The 17,360-nt window shown below is 32.6% G+C and overlaps 1 protein-coding gene across 1 annotated transcript; it reads left to right on the top strand.

The window, feature by feature from the left end:
- Nucleotides 1–4,220: 4,220 nt before the first annotated feature.
- Nucleotides 4,221–8,049, top strand: LOC122583513 (multiple organellar RNA editing factor 2, chloroplastic-like). The gene is made up of 4 exons (XM_043755908.1): nucleotides 4,221–4,477; nucleotides 4,611–4,699; nucleotides 4,794–4,859; nucleotides 8,033–8,049. The coding sequence occupies exons 1-4, from the start codon at nucleotides 4,221–4,223 to the stop codon at nucleotides 8,047–8,049; spliced, it is 429 nt and encodes a 142-aa protein (XP_043611843.1).
- Nucleotides 8,050–17,360: the final 9,311 nt, after the last annotated feature.

The following is a 17,360-nucleotide window of genomic DNA, read 5'->3' on the forward strand; positions in this document are numbered from 1 at the left end:
TTTTTCTAAGTGCACAAATATTGTAATTATTTTTCGTCCAAAATGTAGACAAACGTGTTGAGGTGCATACCATAAATGACTTTTGGAGAAAGCTAGACCTGACACCGTCGACATGCCTTCCGAACAACGATCATCGAAAAGACTCTGACGATGACGAAGCTATCGACCAATTAGTAGAGGATGTTAAAGTCCAGTTTAAGGATCAACCGAAGTCAAATCGCAAAAACTGGATTTCTAAATTAAAAGACATCGTCTATCCGGGGAGAACGAAAATCAAGGACCCGTCAGTTATTAAAAATAAACGTGGAAGACCAATCGGGTCAAAGAAAAATATACCTCAAGTATGTCGGATCATAATTAGAAGTACATTTAATTAATTGAAATTTTTGGTAATTGCCCCCTATTTGTTAGTATACTTGGTAAGTGTAATCCGTTATTAATATTTTTTTTTGGCAGGCGCCCGAACAAAACAGACCAGCGACAATCACAGCACCCTCGGGTCTTCAAAAATCCAGGTCGGTTCAATTCTCCGATCAATTTTCGCAGCCGTCATGTACATTTGGAGAAGGCCAATATGCGAGACACAGCGAATACGTGAGCACCCAATCACGTTTTTTTGAAGAAAGGGAAAGTCAACCACAATCACCTGAAAGTCGTAGACAGAGTGATTATGTGGGCACCGGTTCATTTTTCGCGGAAACACCATCACGTTTCTTCAATGAAAATGAAAGCCAGGCACAATCACCTGAAAGTCGGAGACAGAGTGATTATGTGGGCACTAGTTCTGTTTTCGCGGAAACACCATCACGTTTATTCAATGAAACTGAAAGCCAGCCCGAATGGGGTCAGATTGGGAGACAAAGTAATTATGTGGGCCTATCAATGAACGTGCCAGACAATGTAGACGAACCATACAACGAAGTAGTATGGGGTCAAAGTGGTAGGCAAAGTGGGTATGTGGGTTATGAGTTCAACATCCCGGGAAATACAGATTCCTTTGGCGAACCTTATAACAAACTATACTGGGGACAAAGTGGCAGTACTGAGAGTAAGACTTATACTTTTAAACACAAGTATATATATTTAATACATATATAATTCATAACTAACCTTCTCCTGGTGGACGTACTGAGAGTAAGACTTACGACCATGGGTCCCCGCAAGAACTTGCTTGCCCCTGTTCGTGCTGTTTCTCGCCGACTGCTTCACCCGGTCCTCCCTCTGGTAATACCCCAACAAAGCTCTCCAGTCCTCCTGTGACATACCCTCTGGAGGAACAGCCTGTTCCAACTGGGGAACTGCATCCAGGCCCCCCTTTTTGGAAAAGTGGGCTCTCTTGAACTGGCTCTTTCGGAGCCGATACTGATCGGAGCAGTCCCTATCAACACACAGCCTGAACCCCCGCCTGATAGGATCTTCGGGGTTAGGAATCTGAATGAAGTGGTCTAGTTTGAACCGAGTCTGTAATTTATAAAAGTAAAAGTTAGCGAAATTAAAAATTGATACAAACATCAAAGAAGAAGTTAAAAATGAATAATATTTTACGTTCAGAGTCGGGATGATAAAATCCTTTCTCTCAGCAGGCACATGGTCCCAAGAGTCGTATGTCTGAGGGATGTGGCGGACCAAGGTGCCGATGAGGCTCTTATACATAGAAGAATTTGGGCCGATCGCCTGCCACGTCTTTAAGTTGCTCGTGTCGAAGTCGATCGACAGGCGGCCCTTTTTCGCGAACTCAGCCTCCAAATTTAAATTTTGACATGGCCCCCTCCCTTTCCTTTTCGAGGGGCTAGAAAAAATTAAAAAAACAAGTTAGTAAAAAAAATATTAAATTAAAATATGAATTATAAAGAACCAAATTCTAAAAAGACAAGTTAGTAAAAAAATATTAAATTAAAATATGAATTATAAAAAAACCAAAATCCTTACCGCCGCTGCCTTTGCAGCCCCATGTAATCTTCCACCATGGTCGATGTGGGTCTTCATTGCCGCCATCACCGCCATGGTAAGTCGCCATCTATACTGCAAAATACAAATCATATTATACGTTTTTTGCTAAATACAAATCATATAACAAAATTATCACAAATTTAATTACTTTTATATATATCTTTTTTACTTGATAATAATTTTTAAAACTCCGTTTATACAATATAAATTTACTTTTATACTTTTAAACTTAACTTTATAGTAATTTTTAATACGTCTAAAGTAGTTTATTTAATCAAAATTTTTAATTCAAATTTTTAAATAATTTTGTATATTTAGTTCAATACATATATTTTTAACATAATCTTGGCTATTTAATTTAATAAATTTTTTAACAAATTTTAATCTACGTCATTTTTTTTTGTCAATATTCTAACCAAAAAGTAAAACACCTAACACTAATGACTAAAATATTCTAACAAATCAATATATTAACTTTTTAACTAAATTTTTTATACTTTTGAACTTAATTTTTTAAACGATTAATTTTATGTATATTTTTGTTGAACTAAATTTTATTACGTCTTAAGTAGTATATTTAATCAAAATTTTTACATAATCTTGCCTATTTATTTTAATTAATTTTTTAACAAATTCTAATCTTCTTAATTTTGCATTTAAAGATATATATTTTAACAAATCACTAACAAAACAAATTCGTGGCTCATAACAAATCACTAACAAAACAAATTCGTGGCTCATAACAAATCACTAAATTATCAACAAATCAAAACTAACTATAGTAACAAACCTATTCAAATCCTATAAACAACTAATAATCCTAACAAAACTAATAAATATATACAAAAACTATACAAACATACCAATATTCTAACAAAACTAATAAATATACAAAAACTATACTAAACATACTAATATTCTAACAAAACTAACAAAACTAATAATAACATACCAATATAATAACAAACCTATTAAAATCCTATAAAGAACTAATAATTCTAACAAATTAACAAAACTGATATATGTACAAAAACTATACTAACGTACTATGGAGGTCGAATTTTTTCACTTTTTGCAGCGAGGGTCGCTGCAAAAATTATATAAACAACTAATAATTCTAACAAATTAACAAAACTGATATATGTACAAACGCTATACTAACATAACATGAAAGTCGAATTTTTTCACTTTTTGCAGCGAGGGTCGCTGCAAAAATTAGTAACGGTCTAGATAAAAAAATAATGGTTTGGATATTAGAAAAAACATAAAATACATACCAAAATTGAAATGGCTTGAAAATTTGGGGGAAGACGACCGACCGGAATTTAGGGGAGGATAATCCCGACACTGGCGGTACTGCGGTGGCGGTGGACGGCGGCGGCGGGTGGCGGTACTGCGCGGTGGTGGCTGGCGGTGGACGATGGTGCCTGGAGGTGGTGGCGCTGGACGATGGTGGCTAGCGGCGGTAATGCAATAGATGGTGGAGGAAGAAAAGGCTGGCGGTACTGCACGGTGGTGGCTGCCGGTGGACGGTGGTGGCTGGCGGCGGTACTGCAATAGAAGGGTAGAGGAAGAAAAAATGTAAAAAAGTTTTATATATTGAAGGGAGGAGGAAGTGTAAAGTGTAAATGATAGAATAGATGGAACGGTGGATCGGTTTTTAAAACGCGCCGGGTTAAACTTATTGCAGCGACCCTCGCTGCAATAAGTGGAGTAACGGTCGGGTCAAACATTTAAAGCGGTGAGTGGAAAGCTGACGTGGCTAGGATTTTGCAGCGACCCTCGCTGCAAAATGTCCCTGGTCAAATTACTAAAATACCTGGTCGAGATACGGGGCGCGCTATTAAAACTTCAAAGTCAACATTAAATAGATTACCGGATTTTTCCCTAAAATAATTTCAAGTAAAATCAAAGTTAAAATTATAACAAATATCATTTCTATTTTTCTTAAACACTGTAATTAAATACGAATTTTATTGTATTGTTCTTAAAAACAAAGATTTAGTTATATTTTTAATAAATATGCTATTTTAAAAAGCTAATCTTAATTAGAAAGTCTTGTATAATAGTAGTAATAATAATAATAATTATAATTGAAGAGATTTTCCTTAATTTTAAAAAACTTGAACACAAAGAAATCTAATCTAATTAATCGTAGAATAGAGAATCATAAAAAGAGAGAAAAAAGAAAAAGAAGAGAGAGATAAAATTACAGGCAGTAAATATTTTGCATCACTTAATTTACAGTTTACCTTCATAATTAATTAACAATGGCGGCATCAGCCATAGGTCGCTCCGTCCTAAAATTCCGATCATCTGCTCAAATCCTCAAGCCATCACCATTTCTCTTACATTCTTTCCGACCGTTTTCCGCTGACTCCGTATCGCATGCCGCCGGTTGGCAGCCAATGCCAGAATACGATTTAGAACATTGGAATGTTCATGTGGAGAGACCTGGTGGCGTTGGTTCTAATAAACAACAGAAGATTGATTGTTACATTCAAACCCTAGCTATGGTTTTAGGAAGGTCCCATTTTTTTATTTTATTTTTTACTTTATTAATTACGTATATGGTTTTGTGCAGTAATTAATGATGTAGATTATTAACTCTTCCTATTGTTTAATCAAGCATATATAATGTTTTGTTTTGTCGTTGTTAGCGAGGAAGAAGCAAAAAAGAAGATTTATAAAATTAATCTTGGTAGTTTTGGATGTGAGATTGATGAAGAGACGTCAAGGAAGATTATAGGTTTTTCCTCGTGTACTTTTACTTGTCTATTTTATTAGCTTTTGTGCTACTCAGGTCTTCAAGTGTCACAATATGTTTTTCTTTTATCAATTAGGACTACCTGGTGTGACGAGCGTTGGACCTGATCTATACTTTTATAAAGATGTCAACGAACTTGGAGGTATTCGGACTTTTTTTTGGTTCCACTTGCATTTATGTTTTTACACTTTTTTCCTTCATCGTATATTCTTTGTTTGTCCATCGGTTATGTTTCTTTTGTACCTAGGATATTCATAATTTGTTAGATATGCTACTATAGAGAATGTTTACCTTGTTTTGTTTCCATCGTATTTACAATTTTGAATTGAAAGGATAGTTAGTGAATGAACTAAGGCCTTAACTTCCAATAGCACTCCCAATACCCTCATTGTTGGCTCATTGTGGACTCGTGCTTGGGTGACTAGTGGTTGTGACCATGAATGAAAGTGGTTTTTTTTTCCCTCCTCTCACACAACTATATAATAAAGAAAATAGGTGAGTCCTAAACTAGTGATTTTCTGGATGTAACGCTAACAAGGACTAGTGGTTTATTAGTGACGGTATGGGCATTGGGAGTGTTATATGAATGGAACTGATTATCAGAGATGGCACATTATCTTTTAAACTTGTAATCATATGTCTTTACTTTGGTTATGTAGACGTTGATTCTTGGTTATGCTGGCCGATGATTCATTTATTTAAAAAAAAATAGTTGTTTTGAGTCCATATTGGATAAGAATGATACATATAAAACTTTGAATGTGAAGATGTTTAGTGCATATTAAAAAAATTAGTTGTTTTGAGTCCATCTTTGTGTACTGTATCTTCCAATTAATAAAGGTGTTCCCAAAAATTCCCTTTACGTATTGCATATTAAAGGTATTGGTTTTCAAACGCTTTGCATTTCTCAAACTCAATCATTTTGCTTTACTAACTTTTCAATTTGCTATGTTTCCTTATTAAAATCGGTGATAGACTGAATTAGTCGTAAACATCTTTTTCTGGAATTAATTTCAGCCGAGGCATTTTTGAATGGAGAAATCGTTAGTTCACCTAAAACGCAACTGAGACCGTAGGCGATTGCACTCAAAGCAGAGGACGTACCCACAGACAATGACTCAGACTCGTTATGCCAGGCCCTTGAAAACAGTATTGACAATTTTATAGAAGTTATATCTTTTCAAGATTGTTGCTGTTAATTTGAAACAAACTTCTTTTTGTCAAAATAAACTTAGTTCTATATATTTTCTCGAAATAATACAACAAAATAATTGCTCTGGCCCCTTAATTGGTTGCATTTCTTGCGTTTTATCACCATGTACATACATTGAAACAATTCACTTAAATCAACATTGGAATGATGGTTATTTCCAGGTTGGATTGGATCTGTTCATTAGAATGAGTATTAAATCAATGTTGCCATATGAGATATTTAGAGTTGGAAGTTTTTTTTCCCGACATTGTGTATATATATATATATATATATATTATATACCCCAGGGAAAAGGTTCACGTCGATAACATTGAAAATTGAAGAACCATAAGAACTTTTATATTTTACTTATGATTATCTATGTTCATATGTGAATAGTTCTCACATGAATTTTACCTTTATATCCCGGTTGTTAAAAGTGGGTTCACGTGTCAGTCTTAATTTATATCGGCTCTAAAGCTAATTCCTTCTGAATGAATCTAGAATTTGACCCATCTAGTTGTTAATAGGATGTTAAGTTACTTGGGGTGAAACGGCTCAAAAGTCAACAAAGTGTATAATAATAAAGATATATATACATCTCTTCTGAATTGCAAAAGACCTTGCACATAAACATCATTATGTTGTCTTTGCTATGGGAACTAGATATTGTGAAATGTATTGCTTCTATTTATTTTTTTGCTTTCTTTCTTGTATTTTTCTATATGTACGTGTATTTATCATTTGTGAAATACAATGAGGGGAGTTGTATTCAACTTTAGAATGTAACTGTTTGTTGTTCTTTTTACAATGGCTGCAAAATGAGTGTAGAGAGAAAACTGCTTTAAAACCTGTGATAAAAATTACAGAAAAGATTAGCAACGAATCATCTCTATTTCCTTCTGCCGTAAATCACGTACTGATCAATGAGTACCTTCCCAATCAAGGCATGATGGTTTGTATTAATCCCCTAATGCTCCAAAGTTCATCTCATTTATTTTTCTTGATTCTTAAATATCCATTATTGCTATGTGTCATAATTTGTAGTATATGGATGATGTGTGTGAAAATCTGTACATTTAGCCATTTAGGAAGGCCAAACAAAACTATATAAGAAGTGTTTGCCTTGTAATTATGTATACTTATCTTTGGAGGTGGCAATTACGGCCCGTTTACCTTATAAATGGATCGATTAGGATTTCATATTATCTTCAAACTGGTTAAAGGGTATAATTGTAACATTGCATTAAAAGCAGCATGGTTAAAAGGTCGAATCTCACTTTTCCGATGGCTAAAACCTCCTAAGTTTTAACTAAAATAAAGATTGTTTAATTTAACTATACAGCTTTACAATCTTTAACAAATTATATATATAACAATCCCAATTTTAACTGCTACAGTACCGGTTCAGTTGGTACTGTAGCCGGTTTAGTTCCAGTAGCCAGTTCAGTTTCTCCGGTTTAGTTTAATACTGTACAACATCTCATACACAAGGTACAACTTTTAGAGCATAAACATTAAGACATACCCACAAGACATATACATAAACAATTCTTCCTTCACCACTGCTTCTTCAATCACAAATACACAGGTTGGTCTATTTCAAAATCCAGATGTTCTTTTTTCTGACCCAAATGAACATAATTCACTTTTATTTATTTTGCCTTGTATTCTCTTAACAGATTAGTTGCACGGTATAAACGAATGTGAAATTTAGCAATATTATACGGTAAGATGATTACATGCACTGATCAGATGGGTTGTTTAAGTGGTCAAAGTTGAAAATTTTTTGGTATGGGTCAGATTCGAATGACCTAAACCACCTTTTGTTCAAAGTTTTTAACTTCTTTTAATGAATAATTAGTCTATCAGGTTGATTACAAAAGCTATATTGTTCAATGATATATATTTTGAAATTAATGAACATATTTCACACGTTCTATGGATAAAGAAAATACAAGTTACTTTCAACCCATTTAACTTGTTCCAAGTTTTTGTTTAAATCCTGAATTAACCCATTCATAAGTAAACGGGTTGATATATACACAGCAGTGGTAAAATGATAAGAATGCAAATTCCTACTATGTTTTTTATATGGTTTGTGTATGTTCTGTTTTTTTCAGGCAGTGAATGCCTCTGAGGTTTCATGTTTCCCAAGTGGCCAACTGTAAATGAAACACATGATGGGGATTTGAAGGCTATTCATAGATTTGCTACTCGGGTATCGTTGACATGTCGTGTAGGTTTTAGTTTTTTTTTTTTTTCAATCTATATATGAATCGAGGATGGAAGTGTTTTAAACAGTTTTCTTAGCTGTTTGATCCTGAGTCTCGAAAGGTTCATCTTGAAAGGTAATTCTTTGTTCAGCTTCGAAAATAATCAGTTACTAATAAATATGATTGCCACATTCCATGGTTGTGTAAGAAATTTCACAAAGCTTATACAGAAAATGAACCAAACCACTAAGAACATGACACGTACGATTATGTTTTAGTCGAACGAGCTTTTTTTAGAAATAGGATACATTTTGAAATGCTTTGTAGAAATAGGATAGTAATACTTTCTTTTGCAAATTGGCGTCATTTGTCAGATATTGAGATCCCCATCAATACTTTATACTCGTACAAATTTTCAATTTGAACCCTTAACTTATAAATACCTTACAACCTGATCAAAGCCAATAAATAAATAACGTAAAAATAAAAAAGATAATTGATATACCAACCAATTTTAATATCATTTAATCTTGTCACCAACTATTTTCCAACGTTATCGTTTCCGGTAGATAAAGCATTAACGTTATAGTAGACTCATCCACCAACCATTTTGTCGCACAAAATAGACAACTATGTGTTATTTCTGACCGGCACAAAGGAATAGCTCATGCAAGTGGCAAATGGAAAGATTTCCATGTTTTCACAAAGCCATCAATTTTCAGAAAACCATCAATTTTCAGAGTTTAACTACATTGAAGGTGTGTACCGAATCGTCACCAAGTTACGTATAAATGGTACGGGCGGAAATATACACATTGTCTCTTATTTTCAACAAACATGTACATGTGGTAAGTGGCAAATGGAAAGATTTCCATATTTTCACGCGCTTGTTGTTTGTCGTCAAAGAGGAGATAACTCTTTTACTATCATCAACAATGTGTACACTGGATCAACCTATAGACAACAATATCAATCAAATTTTGTACCACGTCCTCATCCTGATTATTGGTTACCTGCAACTTGGAATATCAAAGCAGATAGCTCAAAAGTTTCAGTTGGTCGAGGAAGGAAGCGTACAAATCGGATTCGTAATGAAATGGACATTCGTCGTCCCGACGAGCCCCGTAGGTGTGGCTAAAGCTTTTTAAAGGCTTAAGCGACATTAATTTTAGGGGCCTAGTTGATTAACATACATATTAAAGTAAACGTAAAAATTAGAAGAAAAAAAGTAGTTCCTCTTATATACTAAGCTGTTATGTGAAAAAAACGCAAAGAAGCAAAATTTTGTACCATTTTTAGGAGAAAGTCTTTCATAGAATTAAGATATAATTACTAACTCGTTGTTGGAAATCAAAGTAAAAAACTTCGATTTTACGATTTGTATATAGTTAGTTTTTTTCCCGTTTTTTCCTTGAACTTCATTTGTGTGATATCTTTTTTTTCTAAAGGTCATTCATGAGGCCATGAAGCTTATTTGTTTTCTTGGGCATTTTTGTTACCCTTATATAGTAATAGTAACATATGACATAAAAGTTTAAAATTTAAAACATTAAACCCAAAATATAATAATAAAGGTCTTTGTATTTTGGGGGCTTTAGGCCCATGCCTAACCTATATATATAATAGCCAGCTCTGACTTCTTTCAACAATATACATACTATACTAGTTCATCAGCCCGGGTTCAACCAGCGCATTTTTATTAAAATTTTAAAAGCAATAAAAATCTTAAAAAATGTATATAAATTTTGTTATTGATATATTATAACTTAGCTTGAAGACATTAAATTGATTAACACAATAATTTATATATATTAATATCTATTCCATTAATAAAATATAAAAATACATTTTATGATTTTATTTAAAAAAGAATTTACTTTGTTTCTAATAAAAGAATAAATTTGTAGACATCATAAATAAAATAAAACATTTTGAAAAATATTTAATGGGCTATTTACTTTTAAAATTTTATTAATTAAATATGACATCATTTATAAAATATAAACATTTTGAAAAAATTTGTAGACATATCACATCATAATTATTTCTAAACATAGTTTAAAAAGACAATATTTTTTTTATTATATATAAAGGTTACTATATACATAGAGTATGAGATAAAAATCCCAGATCTCGATCTTGTACCAATCTCGTCCTGATTTCGGTATCGAATTTCATTCAGGATCAGGCACGACATTCATTATGGGTGGTTTTCAAGATTGGAACGGACCCTACTAGGAAAATATTGAAAATCCCGAGAAATACTGGTACCACAATCAGTCCCGTACTCCCGTATCAATAACAGTTATATGAGACCGGGATTGGCACCATGTTTTAATTTGGCGACTTTTGGGATCAGTGTCGTAAGTATCGAGACACGCACCGGACGGTACAGTACGAGTTTCATGTCCATACACATATATATACACACAAGCACTTTTTTAGTTCTTTGCTCGTCACTAACTAAACTGGACTAAACTGGCGGTCATTGATGGAGTGGTGCCAATGGGTTTGTTTAAACCGAAGAGCCCGGTCGTTGGCATTAGCCTTTGGCGCCCAACAATTAGATGATGGCTACATCCTATTTAGGGCTGTCAATTGAGACAACCCAATTCGACCGCGTCAGGTTGATGGGTTGACGGATCGAACATCTCTGACCTTGAGCGGACCATCAAAATTAACCTCAGCACTCATTATATCTTTAGTTTTAGGTCCCGTGGCTCCGTCCAATTTCAAAATTTTGTTGAAAAAAGAAAATCCTATATATATGGTTGTTATTAAAATATAAAATGTAATGATAACACAACATTTTGTCTAGTTGCGAAAAACGTAACATGTTGTCATGTTATCGTCGGTATATGCCCCGCTCGAGTAAGCTGCAAAAGAAATGGCAAAGTCAAAATCATTTAACGCAGATGGAAACCACTATGATATGCAAGAAGGAAAGTTACCTAGAATTCTTGTATACATTGTCAGGTAGTAGTAACTACTCACTAGTCGGTAAAATTAGTACAATTTGTAGACAATAGTTCATGACTTCACAATTTACATGAATCATTAAGTAATGATGGAATTCTCTTTATGGTATGCTACGTATCAAGGTAGTGTCATGTCTTTTTAATCATAGTCATATGTGATTTACTTTTTCATATTGGTTGTAGAACCAATTAAGCGCTCGATATACTTAAGATGTTAACTATTATATCTTAGGAAAGATAATAAGAATTACTCATATAAGTTCCAACTTCCAACAAATAGCTCTCACCAAAAATCCAAAATTAATAATGTTGAAAAGGCCAGGAAAGAGCTCGATATACTTAAGATGTTAACTTCTACAAGGTATCCGCGTAATGCGGCGGCGGTGGTGGAGAAGATGGTCTAGTAGTGTCGGTGATGGTTCTATTGGTGGTGGTGGCGGCGCCAAGTGGTGTATGTTGATGTAATTGTGATAGAGGAAATTTTAGAAAATAATAGTTTAAAGTGTTAATTATAAAAATAAGAGTTTAAGTTGTAAATTAATTCATTAAGAACAAATTTAGTAATTTATAAAACTTTTTCCATAGTGGAAGAGGAAATTTATTAATTTTCATGTAACATTTGAGTAACTAATTTTAAAAATACAGGGTGTAATAATTTTTATAAAAAAGTATAGTCGTATAGATGTCTTAGACCCGGCCCTGTTATTGGGCCAAAAAAGCGTCAGCCCATATCATTAAAGTATGTGTTGCAGCAAATTTTTACTAATATATTAGGCCTACGTATTAATATATTCAGCCCATGTAGTTTATCTTTTTGAACGGTCAGCCCATGTAATTATGAACGATTTTTTAGACCCATCTAATATATAATTCCAATTCCATTAAACTCAACCAGATCCATTTAATTGTTTTGATTTCATTGTATTTTAAGGCTATATATTATACTAAATTTTATACCCGTATAAATATAGGAAAGTATATAAAAATTTTAAAGGTATACTTAAATTGCTCAAGATATATCTAGCCCAAAAGGTTTTTGAACTTTTTTTTCCTAATAAACTCTATATACATAAAGCTACTAGTGTTCAGGCCCATCCAATGGATGGGTAGTCTCAAAATATATTAATCAAAGCTAAAAAATTAGAATTCAAATATATTAAATAAATATGCCGAAATCAACTTGGAAATTTGCTAGCTGAATAATCACTCCATTCACATGGAAAAAACTGGTAAGTTCTGTTAGTGTGTTTCTATGTATTTAATCCAATTTTAAAAAATAAACCCCAATCAAATTAAGTAGTTAACTATAAGAATCAAATAAACATCTTTGCATACAGGTCAAGGAAAGTTATTCAGAATAAAAAAGGAACCCAACCAAGGACATTCCAAACGTCGATCAAATGATTTTATCGGCTAATGCAAGAAAGATAGGGAAACAAATTGTTGATAAAACAAAAGGAGTCGAGCCAAAAGCCTTGCAAAGTCATCTCCTATTGTGTTAAATCCTAAACATAACGTGGATCAAAGGGTTTTATTTAAAGGTATTATTTAAAATTGATATCATGTTTTTCATAAGATCCGAAGTATACCTGTCATACACAAACTAAGATGATGAATTGTTCCACCATGCTAAATAATCATACTAAAACATTCAACTTCATCTCAATATGTAGCTTTTGCCCTTGATAGAATAGCAACGGCTAAAAAATTACACCATTAATGAGCTAGTTTCAAAACAGATTCAAAATAATCATAGTCAATATATTAAAATAATCATAATTTTAGTCATAGCAAAATTTGACTTTTTATCTAAAAGCTTATATAAACATATAATCGTAAATCTTAAGTATACACCATTATTGAACTAATTTCAAAACGATATCAAAATAATCAAAGTCAATATATTAAAGTAATCAGAAACCTAGTCATAGCTAATTTAGACTTTATATTTAAAAGGTTATAGAAAAATATAATCGTAAATCCTAAGAGTTAATATAGGTTACAAATACAAAGTTTAATATATAATATTTAGATTAGTTAAATCATATATCACAACTTAATCAATACAAAAGTTAAAGAAGAAACATACGAAAATTAACTCCATATAAATATTGATTCCACTTAACTTTTTTTTTTCAACTTTAGTTAAATAAAAAATTTACATTTTCTTATATTTTAAAAGTGTAAACTATATAATTTAAAAAATACATACCAATTAATCAACAAAGACCATCCCGAACATTATGATTTTCTTCGGGATGCTTCACTCCGAAACAGTCCATACATGCACAACACGGAACGTAAATGATGGTTAACATGTGTTAGCTTAAGATCTTTAAAATGAACTAATGTGATCATGGTAGATCATATGTTATCATAGCTAGGCTTCACGATCGAGTCAACTATGGTTTGCTTTATAAATGCACCGATAATAAGAAATCTCGTGAGATCGTATGGTAGATCGTATGTTATCATAGATCGTATAACTCCCAAAGTCACAATAGAAGTATAAGATGCACCAATAATAAGAAACTTCGAGCATGAGCTATATGGTTTGCTTTATAAATGAAGGAATAAAATAGAATCAAACATTGAATATGATCTTAGCATACAATTTATCCTTTGATTTTTATTTTGAACCTTTTCAAAGGTTTTATAAATATATAGTGGATATAATTTATTAACAAAATGAAAACACGTACGTGCTAGCCAGCTTATGGAGGAGGAGGAATGGAGGATGATGATGATGATGGATGATCAGTAGTAGTAGAGGTGTGATCATATTGATAATAAATGGGATCATCAATTGTGGAATGTAAGTTTATCTGCACCGTGATGCTACGAACCCACTTCCCTTGGACCTTCGGAATGGTCATCTTGAACACCTTCCTCTCCACATCCATCTTGATACCCGAGGCCGTGAATAAGCTAGGCGGTAAACATAATTTAGCCGTGTACGCTGGATAAAAGCCATTAGGATGGTAGCCATCCGGTCGTCCTACCGTCATCTCAATCGATCGTGAAAGGGGTGTTTTGCGGGATACACGAAATGCAGTCCCATAGACGGTCGTTGTTAACCCTGTAATATTTTCCCCCTCATAAAGAATAATAATGCGTATATACTCTCAACTAAAAATCAATTAATTAAGAAGCTAGATATAGCTAGCTAGTGATATATATATATATATATATATACCTGTTGGTGAATTATAAACCAATGTATCCATATCTTTTCTAGGCCAACAAGATATGAAGCGGACAAGGTAGAGGGCTTCAGCATCCTCCATCACCTCCCACCTAGAGCAAGAGTAGGGTCCATATTCGACGCGAGTGTCCATCAACTGTAGTAGACGGTTCATGTTCCGTATAGCTGAGAGACGAGGACAAACCGCATCTGGCCGGCCACAAAAATAGAAAGGAAAAAAAAAACACTATATCATTACAACAACTAATTATATATATTGAAGCTCTTTATATACTCGTAATACTTATTAATATAGTGATCAATAGGCATACTGGTTGAATCATGATGCGGGCCGTGTATATTTGTATACGTAAAGTAAGTGTTGAAAACATCAGGGACATCGGATGTGTAGCTGCCATCGTTTTTAAACTTGAATATGCATTCCCCCGACCCATCTCGCTGGATGCCCTTATTATTGGCCGCGCCGCTCCTGCTGCTGCTAAACAAACGATATTTTAAGGCCACATCATGAGATCTTGATGTACTACCGATGGCCAGGCGCTTCATCATCAATGCCCGATTGGAAGCCGCAATAATATTGACCAGTTTAGTAAGGTGGGAGGAAGCCATCATATCGATCTCCAATGGGGAAAAAGTGGTGTTTAAAATATTCTTGTGATTTTTATACGAATCGAAAGTAAGTAAGTAACTAGCGAGCAATCAAAAATCTTATTTTAAAAAAATAATAACTAAAATGGAGGCCGGGTTATACCTTCATTCGCAAGAATTTTTTTTCTTTTGTATTTTTAGAAAGTAATCGCGCATTACCTTAATATATCATTATAATTGATACGGAGTATCTCCTAACTTTGTATCATATATATTTATATCTTATTCGATCTTACTAGATACTCCCCGTCCCATTTTAGTTGTAGTTTTTTTCTTTAGTTGATAAAAGTTATATCAATGAAGATATATGCAAAACTCAATCAATTCATATATGCTATATCAAGTGTTATATAACACAAACAAAGATATTTACGGTCAAAACTAAAAGAAAAAAACTCAAAAAGTCAAACTAAAACACTTAATATGAGACGGAGGGAATATATATTGTGTTACTAATATCGATACTCATACGAATTACGAATTGATTATGTATTTGTACGATTACTTTTCTTTTTCTTTTTTTTTAAAAAAAAATTTAGAGTATGAAATTTAAACATGCTTCGTTACATGCATTTATTATCCGTTGTGAAAATATTGGTCAATATCTTTTTTGATATTGGTAATGATAGAATTACGCCTAAACTCATAATAATAAAACACGATTTGTATTTTCAACCTTGCTTTTATCATCCCACTAGATTATTCTCTCGCGTATTACGCGAGTAAATATATTTTTATACATAAATATATCAAAAAAAAATTTCTTAATTTATAATTAACAAATTAAAATATTCAGTTTCACATTATTATCATTTGTTTTTTCACCTTTATAATTTCACAAACACTTATTGTATTATTTATTAAGTCTTACTGATTCAATAAATTATTCAGTGTCAAAAGTTATTGTTTATCCATGTCATTACAAATATCTCGATGTCATTTGAATTTCCATGTCATATCATAAAAAATATCACACATGACACATTCTTTAGATGGTGCAAAGAAATACAACTTTCTAAACAAAGAATGACGAATATATATTTGCGCATATATTATTACCATTTGTTTTATACAAGAACGCATACTCAGAACAATGAATCACATTGATAATTTTAAACCAAACGACATTCAGATTTTGAACCACATGTCATATCCATTTGTACTTATCAATTCTAAATTAAGAGTATCCAGACCACCAAAACTTAAACCACCCACTTTTTTACCTGACAATTGCCTTCTAGTAGATCCATTACATTTCATTTTCCGAGTTCGACCCCTCCCTTACCCTTCCCCCCCCCCAAAAAAATGAAGTTGTCATCTTTATCAATCGAAATAGAGAAAAAAAAAATGTATCATAAATACTTTAAATTGTCGAGTTAGAATCTATCATAGGCAACATATAAGTATTGAGTTTTGATTTTATTTTATAATAACTTTGCAAAATATATGAAATATAATCATAGATGGAGTGCTCACTCTAATTTTGGTACAATGTAAATTTTTTTAAGGGTATATTCGTAATTTTGTTCCTACAAAATATTAATAAATTAAATAAAGAATACATACAAATGTTGACTTTTGTTGTCATAAGCCTCTTTATTTGAAGTACATCACTTGGTTGGAAACAGTGACGGCTCCACAATGGGGGCAGTGTGGGCAACTGCCCCCATTCCAATTTTGGTACAATGTAATTTTTTAGAGGTATATTTATAGTTTTATTCCTAAATAATACTTGTAACAATAAACAGAAAATACATTATACATACAAATGTCACCATCGTTGTCACAAGCCTCTTCTTTGGAAGTATGTTACTTATGTTGGGAGCATTAGTTTTGAGATAAAATCTTCTATTGGTAAAGTAATATCTTCGGTTATTTTGATTTTTAACGAAGTTGAAAAAAGTTTTTTATTTGTTTGGGTAATTGTATCAAAATTTATCACATGCTCTAAAATTGCAAAGAACAATGTTCAAGTTAAAGATATATGTTCTCATAACTGGCACACAGACGAAATTATTTTAAGGGTCCATTTTTTCTAAATTCTCCGTTGAGAGTTAATTTTTGTTTAAAAAGTATTTTCCCCTCAAAGATGACTCTAATAATTATAATAAGAGACTTTTAAATTTGCCCCCTCACAAAAAAAATTCTAGTTCCGTCCCTGGTTAGAAACATTAATTTTGAGATAAACCTCTCTATTGGTAGAGTAAAAATTTTGAGTTCTTTTGAGTTTTAATAGAATAGAAAAAAAAAGTTGGAAAAAGAGTTTTTTCTTTGTTTAGATAAATGTACAGTACATTGATAATATAGTTGTATGTAAAAACATCATTATTTTTCCAAATTCTTTTATAATTATAATCACAATAGTCATGCATATTTACAAGCAAAATTATATATCATTAATTTT

Source organism: Erigeron canadensis, chromosome 9, assembly GCF_010389155.1.
Source record: "Erigeron canadensis isolate Cc75 chromosome 9, C_canadensis_v1, whole genome shotgun sequence".
Lineage (NCBI taxonomy): Eukaryota > Viridiplantae > Streptophyta > Magnoliopsida > Asterales > Asteraceae > Erigeron > Erigeron canadensis.